This window comes from Cynocephalus volans, chromosome 11 (assembly GCF_027409185.1).
Source record: "Cynocephalus volans isolate mCynVol1 chromosome 11, mCynVol1.pri, whole genome shotgun sequence".
In the NCBI taxonomy this organism is placed as follows: domain Eukaryota; kingdom Metazoa; phylum Chordata; class Mammalia; order Dermoptera; family Cynocephalidae; genus Cynocephalus; species Cynocephalus volans.
In genome coordinates this window covers 108245228-108256744 of record NC_084470.1, presented here as the reverse complement: position 1 = coordinate 108256744, position 11517 = coordinate 108245228, and the positions used below count along the sequence as shown (strand labels likewise).

General features: G+C 38.6%; 1 protein-coding gene across 1 annotated transcript in view; it reads left to right on the top strand.

Moving 5' to 3' along the window:
* Positions 1 to 7885: 7885 nt before the first annotated feature.
* The window catches only part of RRP15 (ribosomal RNA processing 15 homolog), a 38416-nt gene continuing 34784 nt past the window's right edge, over positions 7886 to 11517 (top strand). The window contains exon 1 of the mRNA XM_063114767.1: positions 7886 to 8035. Coding sequence (XP_062970837.1) covers positions 7891 to 8035 — 145 coding nt within the window. The 5' untranslated portion in view covers positions 7886 to 7890. The remainder of the gene's footprint in view (positions 8036 to 11517) is intronic.

The window sequence follows — 11517 nt, the reverse complement described above, 5'->3', positions numbered from 1 at the left end:
ATACAGCAAAAGGAACTTTGCAGATGTGATTAAGTTACAGGTCTTGCGATGGGGAGATTATCCTGGAAAACCCAGATGGGCCCAAAATGCAATCACAAGAGTCCTTGCAAGAGGGAAGCAGAGGGAGATTTGACTGCGGAAAAGGAGTAGGAGATGTGACAATGAAAGTAAGAGGTTGGAGTAATATAAGGAAGGGATCGTGAGTTAAGCTATGCAGATGGCCTCCGGAAGCCAGAAGAGGCCAGCAACAGATTCTCCCCTCCAGCCTCCAGAAAGAACCAGCCCCGCCGATGCCTGACTTTACCCCTAGTGAAAATGATTTTGGACATTTGGTCTCCAGAACTATAAGAGAAGAAATCTGTGTTGTTTTAAGCTACCAAATTTGTGTAATTTGTTACAGCAGCCATAGGAAACTAATGTACAAACAAAACCAAACTTCTTTAGATGTACATAACCTAAATCGTCAGTGAAGAAAATATACAGTTTTCATATATTTAGTCCACATTTGTCTTCTTATTTTGTGTATTTCCTTAATCACTTGTACACATTTTTTTATCAGCTATATTAAAGAACAATTGACTTACAATAAACTGCATATATTACAATGTGTCATTTGATGAGTTTTGACATATGTATACACTGTGAAACTATCACCACAATTTAGATAATAAACATACGCATCACTCCAAAAAGTTTCCTTATGTCTCTTGCTAAACCCACCCTTTCATAGCCCTTCTAACCCTGAGCCCCCTCAGTGACGACTGATCTTATTTCTGTCACCGTAGACTAGTTTACATTTCCTAGAGTTTAATATAACTGAAATCATACAGTATGTAATCTTCTCTCTGGCATAACTTTTTCAGATTCACCCATGCTTTGTGTGCATCAGTAATTCATTTCTTTTTATTATTGAGTACAGTCCTCCATTGCACGGCTGTACACAGTGTATCTGTTCATCCGTTGATGGATATTGGGGCTGCTTCCAGTTGTAACAGGCTGAACAGAAGCAACTCCATTTTGCTAAACTTCTAAATTAAAAAGATTTTTTTCTTACTCTTGTAACATGAACTGCATAGCTTGCAGCTGGACATTAGAATACAGTGATTCTTGTTCACATGATTGCTAGACCATAATGACTTTTGCTCACACTGTACACAGCATAATTATAGAAGAAATTATTAACCCAGGTGGCTATTCTTTACTAGCTTACTAACCAGATTTTTTTTGAGGTTAACAGGAACTGAATCTGCGACTTGACTTCAAGATGGATGGTCACCACGAATCAGCTCCTACCTGAGAAGTTCTTTGATGTTTATTTGATGTCTGCACGTCTCTGCTTAGATCACCATGAATCAGTCCCCCACCACCTGTCCCTATAAAACCTTTTGGCAAGTCTGGGAAAAGCGGAGATGGTCTTTGAGACATGAGTCCACCATTTCCCCAGGCTGCTGGATTCCCGATCAAAGGCTACTTTTCCTTACACCAACACTTGTCTCTCAATTATTGGCTACCAAGTGGAAAGCAAATGGACCTTTGGGGTTTCGGTAACATGGTTTGGGAGTATTATAAATGAAGTTACTATGAACATTTAAATACAAGTCTTTATGTGGACATATGTTTACATTTGTCTTGGGTCAGTAACTAGGAGTGGAACAACTGGATCATATGGTAGGTGTATGTTTAATTTTTTAAGAAACTGCCAACTTGTTTTCCAAGTGGATGACCATTCTGCATTCTCACTAGCAGTGTGAGAACTCCAGTTTCTCCACATCTTCACCAATACATGGTATGGTCCGTCCTCTTAATTTTAGCCATTCTAAAAGGTGTATTTTCATATCTGATTGTGGTTTTAATTTAGTTCCCTAGTGACTAATGATGTTGAACATCTTTTCATGTATTTATTTGCTGTTGGTATATCTTTTTTGGTAAATTACCTTTTAATATTCAGTTTTGAGAGTTCTTTACATATTGTCGACACAATCCCTTATTAGAAATATTTTTTACAAGTATTTTCTTCCAATCTGTCGCTTGTCTTTTTATTCTCTGAACATATCTTTCAAAGAGCAGGTTTCAAATTTTGATAAAGTCCAATTTGTTAATTTGTTCTGTTATGGATTATGCATTTGCTCTTGTATCTAAGAAATCTTTGTATAACCCAAGGACACAAAGATTTTCTCCTATGTTTTCTTATAGAAGCTTTATAGTTGCATGTTTTATGTTTAGGTCTATTCCATTTTGAGCTAAGTTTTATGTATGGTGTGAGCTATGAATTGAACTACAGCATTTTGCATATGGATATCCAATTGTTTCAACAATGTTGTTTGGAAATACTATCTTTTTTCTACTGAATTGACTTCGTACCTTTGTCAAAAATCATTTTTCCGTTTATGTGTGTATCTATTTCTCGACTATTCTGTTCAATTGTTCCATTTGTCTACCTTGACATAATACTACATGTTTTGAATACTGCATATTTATAAGAAGTCTTGAAATCAGGTAGTGTTAGTCTTTCAACTTTATTCTTTTAAAAGTTGTTTTTAAAAATTTTTTTGCTATTATCGGTCCTTTGAATTTCCATATACATTTTAGGATTCATTTGTCAATTTCTACAAAAAATCCTACAGGATTTTTGATTGCTATTTCATTGAATCTATAGGTCAATTTCAGAAGAATTGGTATCTTAATATTAAATCTTTAGACTCTTGAACATGGTATAACTTTCCATTTATTTGGCTCTTCTTTAATTTTACTAAACAATGTTTTGTGGTCTTCAATGTATTTCACATTTTTTATCCCTAAGTGTTTTCTATTTCTTGATGCTATTGTAATAGCTTAAGGTTCCTCTCCTGTAGGGCAATCCACTGCTTCTGGGGGTGTTACCTGACCCTCTTTGTGTTACCTTGTGGGAACTGGCCAAAAAATTGCTGAAATGCTTGCTACTGCTATTGCTCTGAGTAATAAATAAACTGTCCTTCCTCACTTACCCAGGAGTCTTCTGTATTCTACCAGCACCCATGAAATTTTGGCAGGCTACTTATTAGCTTGCAAGTAAGGTAAAACCTTATATCCTTCACAGTTTTGGGAATGTACTCTAACCAATGCCCTGTGAATTGTGTTTTTTTCCTGTCTGGTTGGAATAGGCACTATTACCAGACCTGTGTGTACATAGATAACTGTTATGTCCAATCCTTTCCGGTGATTCTTTTCCTGCCTTAGGGAGTTTCCTTACATGCTTGCTGGTCAGTGCTCACCTGAGTTCCTGAAGGAGCCTCTTCACAGATCCCCTGAGTTCTCTCTCTCTTCCCTCTGTACTCTGCTCTGCCAACTCTAGTTACCTTGGTCTCCCCTGACTCTCAGCTGTATCTTTTCAACTTGGAAAGTCTTCTGGGCTCAGCTTAGGTCCCCCTTCACTATGCCATGGACTGGAAATTCTCTTAAAGCAGTATGCTGGAGTAATTGTGGGGCTCATCGGGTTTGCTTCCCATCTCTCAATGATCATTATCCTTCATTATCTAATGTCCGGTGTTTTGAAAACCATTGCTCTCTATATTTTGTCTATTTTTTAGTTGTTTCAGGTGGAAGGGAAAATTTCCTCCCTGTTATCCCATCTTGACCAGATGCAGAAATCCTATGAATTCTTTATGTAGTCATTTTAAAATCCATTTTCTGTTTTATTTTAGTCACATTATATTTGCCTTTTAATTTTGGTCATTTTCTTAGATACATAGTTTTGGATTTTTTGTAATTAGATCTATTGATCAATTTTTTAGAAATTACTCTCATTGATTTTAAACTTGGAAAGTTGTTTCTCCAATCCAGATAAATCAGATATTCACTTATTTTTTATATATTTTAAAATTTTGTTTCATATTTAATTCTGTAATTAATTTTAGGGTAAGATGTAAGGCTTTATATTTTCCCCCAAATCGTCAATTTTACTAACATAATTTTTTTGTAATTATGTAATCCTTTCTCTCTTTTGCTTCTTACTTGTGATGCTTTCTTTATAGTGTTTTACGTTTTTACATATTCTAGGATTTGTTTTATCTCTGTTTTTTTCTTTTGATCCGTACATTTTAGTTATTGTAGTTTTATATCATATTCTAATATATGAGCAGCCAAGCTTTGCTTCAAGATACTTCTTATTAAAAATATTATTTTCATTTATGTATTTTGAAACTTAGAATTATTTTATCAAGACCTTGCTCTCTGCTTCTTCCCTCCCCAAATTAATTCCAGGAAGATTTTGGTTAGATTAAATAAACACCTTAAGAATATTTGGCCTGTCTTTAGTAAATACAATACATCATTTCATTTTTTAAAAGTTTTCCTTTATATTTCTCATGATAGTGACAAATCAGTTAGATGTTTATGATTCTTTTTAGTCTGAAACCACAGTAGCATTTCACCTTGATGACAGTCTCAGCTTTTGGGTAATTTATCTCACTAGTTTTTAGGGACTTAGAATAGTTCTTTCCATAACTCTCTATCCTGATCCCTCTTGTTCTTTCTCAAATAAGAGCCCTTGCATTCCACATAATCCTGAAATCTCTTTTTTCTTTCTACTCCCTTCCTTCATAGATTCCTCTGTGCATGGAGAACCCTAAAAACTATCATGTAACCAGAATCGCTTTCCAGTGCCCTTGTCAAGTTAGCCTCGCGTTCAGACCTTCCCAAAGTCACACACTATTCTGGAAATACTGTGCAATTACCCCTCTCTGTTATCTGTTCCATGTCTATTAGCTTAGACCTCTTCAGTGCACTCACATGGGCCAAGCTGCAACAAATCATCCAGAAGAAAAATATTTCATCTATTATCCTCCTATAAATATTAGTATTTTAACAGGGAACTCTATCTTAATCCCCCCATCATTCCAAAAATGAGTAACTTCCTATGGACCTTTCCAACAGTGTTGCAAGTAGGCTGAGAAGGTATGTGGGGGCTGAGAATATTTTCTTTACACCAGTCTGGCTTTCTATCAGTCAGGGCCAATGAGGAGACAGAAACTGCTTAATAATTTGAATAGGAAATTTAATATAAAGAACTATTAACTATGACAAAAGATTGGAGTCATAAGGGATTGGATCTTGTTGGAGGGCATGACTGTGGTTCAATGAACGGCAGAGGAGTTTCTGTCGTGTTGCCCTATCAGAACTTGTTAAAAACCCTCCCTCTAGAACTTTCTGAAATCAGTGCACTTTAAAGTGCTGGGAAAAGCTATGGATTGCCACGTGTCCTGCTGGAGTCACTCTGCTCTGAAACTACATAGGAGGTTGCTGGGAGAGGGTTCTGCCTGCTGTGTGCTGCTGGCCACTGTGCACTGCAGGAGCCAGGTGCTGGAGAAGCCATGTGCTACAGTCCTCTGGTACCAGAGAACCCATGTCTGCTTGGTTTCCACAGAAAAGTTCCCACAGAAGCCTGCAGAGAGAAGCACGGAAGAACCAGGAAGAAGGCACCATCTTCTTAGAATGTCATTCTAGTGCCCTCTACTGACAAAACTTAACATTTGACCAGTAGGCAAAGCAAAAATATTTAAAGAATCCAGTTCCATTTTCACAGAGCAGCCAAAAAGGGTGAATTTGTAGCTGAGGGGCAATAAGCAAATAACTAGAACAGGTTTGCTTCCAATATGCTCATACAAACATATAGGTGACGATAGTTATTTCCATCATACGGTAGACATTCTATTTAAATCCTATCAATTATTTCGGTTCATTGTAAGGGCAGAGATTGTTTTCTAATGTATGAATTCTGGTGCTTGCCAGAAATTTCTGTTGCCTATTCTTATTACATGCCTTCTGAGTGCTAAAGTACAACAGTCTGAGAAGGCAGTATATCACAGTGGTTGAGCAGACTCTGGAGCAGAGTGCCTAGGTTTGAGTGTGATTCTGCCACTTACTGGCTGTGTGACATTGAGCAGTTATTTACTCTGTCTTTGCCTCAGTTTCCTCATCTATAAAATGAGAACAATACAGTATTAATGGCTTACTGGAATGTTTAAATAAGTATATACAGGTATCTCCTATTTAGCAGTCATCCATTTTTGAAAATCAGACTTCTGGATAAAAACTTGGAGCCTATTACATATTAAAGAAGAGAAGTTTTTTTCTTCTCTTTCTGGCAGTTGACCAATACAGGGATCAAACAGTGGACCTTGGTGTTATCAGCACCACACTCTGACCAACTGAGCTAACCAACCAGCCCCAAGAAGAAAAATTTGAATGTGTAACGACAAATTAATCATCCCTTCCCCCAGGCAATGTCTTAAACTGCAACTAAACACACTAAAATCCCTACATACAAATAAACTATCATATTAAGATATAAAATGCTCAAAACATCACTTCATCATCAAATAACATTACCATATTAATGCAAGAACGTTGTGGTTCATATATAGGATCATCTTTTCCATTGTACCATTCCAACCTTTTTTCTCTCTCACTTTGTGTCCTTCTCTACAGTTTTCTTCAATGTTTTCCCAACTTTATTTGGAACTCATTGTATAAAAACTAGGTAAAAACAAAGGTAAATACGAAAGAAAGCAGGAAACAGGTGCAGGACCAGAACACAGTGGCATTGAAAGGCTCACACTGAGCAGGATGGTGAGAGCTTCTGGGCACCAGCAAAATCCTAAGGGGCACCTCCTTTGTTGACAATAATTGTGTTCTTCAAATGCTTATACTGGAATCTTGTCTTTTACCAACTGTATTTGGAATGTCACTTTCCTGCACACTATTTTGTTTTAAGAATGTTGTATTGAGCTTTGAGGACGTAATTTCTTTTATCTTCCTATATAAACATCAACAGGAATATGTCAAAATGAGTGATTTGTACTCTTTTTAAGAATTTTGGCTATTAAAAACTATAGGGAAAATGCTAAGTTTAGGGAAGGCCTTTAGAATATGCCTGGCCTATAAAACACGATGTGAAGGTTTGCTGTATTATTCGTCTGATTCATTAGATTTGTCAATATTTGTTTTCATTCATTCATTCATCCCTTCCCATACTATTTTTCGAGCTCCTACTGCAGGCCTAGTCCCGTGGCTAGCCTTGTGGGTACAATAGTAAATAAGATAGGGTCCCTATCCTCAAGAAGCTAACATTTTAGGGGAAAAAGGGGCAGATTCTGGTAGCTGTTTCGAGGGAACGCGAGGCTGAGAGAGCAGATAACACAGGCGACTTCAGAGAGAAGCTGGCCCGGGGGAGGCAGGAGCCCCGCGGGGACAGAGAGGGGTGCGGTTGGATCTTCGGATCCACTGGCAGAAAGTGAGATTCTACACATTTTGTAATTGGCAGCCACAGAAAGGGTTGATCAGAGGGAGATTATCTGATAAAGGTTCAAGAAAGATCTCACGTGTTGAGAATCTTTGCTGGTTGTGCCTGCGGAAGGGGAGGGGTAATGATATTCTAATATCTATATCATATCTATATCTAATTATCTATATCTAATATCATATTCTAATTACGGACCCCAAACGCATTTTCCCCGCATCCGAGCTGCTGGTGCGTTTAGAGGTCACGTCACAGATCCTTGTGGAGCGCCCCAAACCTACATTAAACAGGCAGCAGATGAGGAAAACGACCGAGGGGAGGAAATGAAAGTGCACGAGGCCGGACTGGGGCCGGGCTGGGCAAACGCACCAGGGCAAGGGCGAGCTGGCAGAGGAGTCGGCTAAGACGGTCCATTCATTCACTGATTTTTGTCCTGGAACCGACCTCACGTGAGGACCGATTCGGACCTCTCACCAATCCACACTCTGAGGCTCCAGCGCCGAACTCCGGGCTAAAGGGATCCGCCCCGGAATCTTCTGCACCGGAACTAGATGAGCAAGTTACTTCTGTTGCCACCCGGCCCAACTCTCAGGTGGCGCTTCCGGTGAGGGAAAATGGCCGCAGCCGTTCAGGACTCACGTGTGAGTGCGGGGAAAAAGCTGAAAAATTCCCTAAAGAAGAAGAAGAAGATGAAAATTGTTGCCAGGGCTGTAGCACCGGAGATGGAAGATAAGATTAAAGACGCTTCCAACAGCAGAGGTAATGTCGTAGGTCTCAGGTTTGGCGGCTGAAAGGGAAGGCCGGGCTGATTCGTGGGAAGCAGGGGCTGCGAGTGCCACTTGCTGCTAGCCGCCTGGTGTTACTCCCTCGGCATGGCGTCAAAGGGGCGACTTTGGCTCAGCGAGAAGGCTTGGGTAAGTGATGTTAAGACAAGGGGCGCTGTCCGCTGTAATTTTGAGTTTCCACACTCTTTACTAGATTTTTTCATGGTCATAGTTATTAATTAAAACGGGAGGAACTGCTGTTGCTACCGAGAAACTTACAGTATTGATGGGTGAAAGGAAGGGGGGTGGTATTTAAAATTACAGGAGTGGGATAGGTCTCTGTCTCATTGGGCGCGAGGAGCAAAAGGCCAAGAGATGAGAGGAGGAGTGTTCTTGACTTTTCTTGTGCGGTAGGTGCGTGCGTGTGTTTGGGAGTTAGAGGCTAGATAGTAGTGAATGAAAGAAGAGTAGGTGGTTAAAGTGGAGTAAATAAAACTAGCATTTGATAACTCTCTCTCCCAGAGACGCTTAATAATGAAAAGAAGGAAGGGCATTCCTGTGGTTTGAATGTTTGTCCCTTCCAAAGCTCATGTTGAAGTTTAATCCCCAATATGGTATTTGAAAGGTGGGACTTTAACAAGTGATTGGACTGTGAGGATTATGCCCTCATGAATTGATTAATTTGTTCACGGATTAAGGGGTTAATAGTTTAATAGGTTATGAGGGAGTACACTGGGGCTTTATAAGGAGAGCAAGCGGTTAACAAGTAGAGTCCCTGCCGAGAAGGCCCTCACCAGATGTGCCCCTTGACCTTAGCCTCCAAAACTATAAGAAATAAATTTTGTTTCTTTATAAATTATCCAGTTTCAGGTATTTTCTTATAAGCGACAGAAAACTGAATAATACAGGCATATTTTGAGGCCTTCAGCCATGTGTTTATATTGCTACTCCTCTTTACCATAATTCTTGGCACCAGCTTCTTAGGTTACAAGGAATTACAGGCAATCCCTGACTTCCTACTGCCCAGTTATTGGTCCTTTTACTAGCTGATACCCACAGAACAGACAGCTATTCTTTTATAATGTGTTTGATCACATCAATTATGTGCTCAAGATGATTCAGTGGCTTGCCATCTGAGAATAACATTCAGACTCCTTAGGCTGTATGATCTGTCTTAGGTTCTCTCTCACCTTCTGACACTCAGCCCTTCATTAACCGCTAATTGTAGTCTAGCCATATTGGTATCCTTGTGGTTTGTCTAACGCTTCAAACATGCTTCACACCAAGATTTCTGCCCTTGCTGATTCATCACCTATAATATTCTTTAGATGCTTGCATGGCTCTCTGTCCCTCACTTCCTTCAATCTCTGATCCAATGCCGTATCTAATGTACCACCATTACTTTTCTCCTTACCTCTCTGCCTTTACTTTTTGACTTATTATCCTGCTTTATTTTTTTCTCAGCGCTTTTCAGACTGCCTGACATGTTGTATGGTGTGTCTTTACCAACTGGAATGTAAGTTCCGTAAAAGTAGAGATTGCTGTATTTTCAGTGCCTGTTGCATAGTGGGTCCTTCATAGATCCTTAAGTAAGTTAATGAATGAATCTGGACTTCCATGACCAAGAAGAAGAAACTGTGGTATACTACTGCAGTCCCTAGGTAATCAGAGTCCTCATTCTATGCCAAAGGAGTTAAGGAAAACAAACTGTTGGTTGAGCAGGAATTAGAACTTCTGGTTCTGATATTTTGTTTGAACTCAATAGGTAGTTAGTTCAAGCAGCGTTGTCCAAGAAACATTACTACATTTGGAGCAAAATGTAAACTGCTTACAAATTTGGGTGGAAATTCAGTTTCTCTATTCAATTACTGGATAATTCCAAGTTGCAACTGTTCTGACTTACTTCATTATTTATATAAATACTAATTAAGGTCTAAGGTTCTCTTGCTATTATAGATCAGTTGCATGGTGGATTAGGAAGACTTTTGGCTAATATGGAAACCTAATTATCCATTTCAGCTCCATGAATAATTATGTTCTGTTGTGTTCCAGTCACTCTTTAGGTGTTGAGGAAACAGGATGAATAAATTCCTGTCCTACTATTAACAGTTTTAGGGAAGACATATTAATATTAAACACAGGACTATAATACAAGGTATTGAGTATTTTTAAAAGGTAGTATCAAGATCATGGTCCAATTCAGAAATGGTAAGGACACAGAGAAATCCATATCCTGTGGAACCCAGCCTAGGCATTGCTTGCTTCTATCTTATACATATTACTCATAGTATACTGTACAGGTTGAGGATCCCTTATCTGAAATGCTTGGGACCAGAAGTGTTTTGGATTTCAGATTTTTTCAGATTTTGGAATATTTGCAGAATGCATAATGGTTGAGCATTCTTAATTAGAAATATGAAATTAGAAATTCTCCAGTGAGCCTTTCCTTTGAGGGTCATGTGAGCCCTCAAAATTTTGGATTTTGGATTAGGGATGCTCAACCTGTATTATTGGTGTATTTTAACATGTCTTTTTCCTTATATGTTTAAGTTTCCCAAATTTTAGAACTGTGTCTTTGTCTATCATTTTCACAGGGTCTTCCTTGCACATTTTGGTATGCAATAAATTTTCTTGTTGAATAAATGAATGAAGTGACACATCATCTAGGCCTTAGAAGGATGAATAGTTTTCTAGGCCTGGGGGTGGAAAGGACAGTTCTCTCAGACAGAAGGAAAAACATATACAGTGGCATTCAGTCTTTTAAAATTTATGGCCTATTTTGGATAAAATGAGTCATCTGTGATGGCTCTAGCTATTCAGAGAAGTGATCAGAAGTGAAACTGGTAACAGAGGTTAAAGCCAGATTGTAAAGAGCCTTTTGTGCTCCATATATCAAAGAGATCAGATTCTTTCTATGTAGGCAGCAGGGAGTTATTGAGAACTTTTAAGGGAGAGAGTGACAGATGTTTATAAATATTACTGCTGGCTATATGGTGACTGCCGCGGAGTAGCAAAACAGTTAGTAGGCAATTGCAAAACTCCATGTCAGGGCCTGCACTAGTCCTGACAGGACAGTAAAGACTGAGTGAAGAGCTTTACTTGAATTGTTTTTCAGGAAGAAGTATTCAATTTTCTAGACAACCAACTATACTGTTAGAGGAATTAGATAATAACAGTAGTACTGATATTTTTTGAGATTTACTATGTGCCATGTACTGTTCTAAATTTCTTATATCACTTCAGTTAATTCTGACAGTAAGCCTGCAAGATTGATACTAATATTATCCTCATTTACTTATAGGAAACTGAGGTACAGAGGAGTTTATAACTTGCTTACTTCAATAAATAAGCTGATAAGCAAGTTGATAAATGATATAACCATTACTGAAGTTTGGCTCTAGAGCCTTGATATGGTTGAGGAACCAGGAGGATATATGTGATCAAAAAAGCTATCCAGAAAGTGAAAGAGCAGAGCAG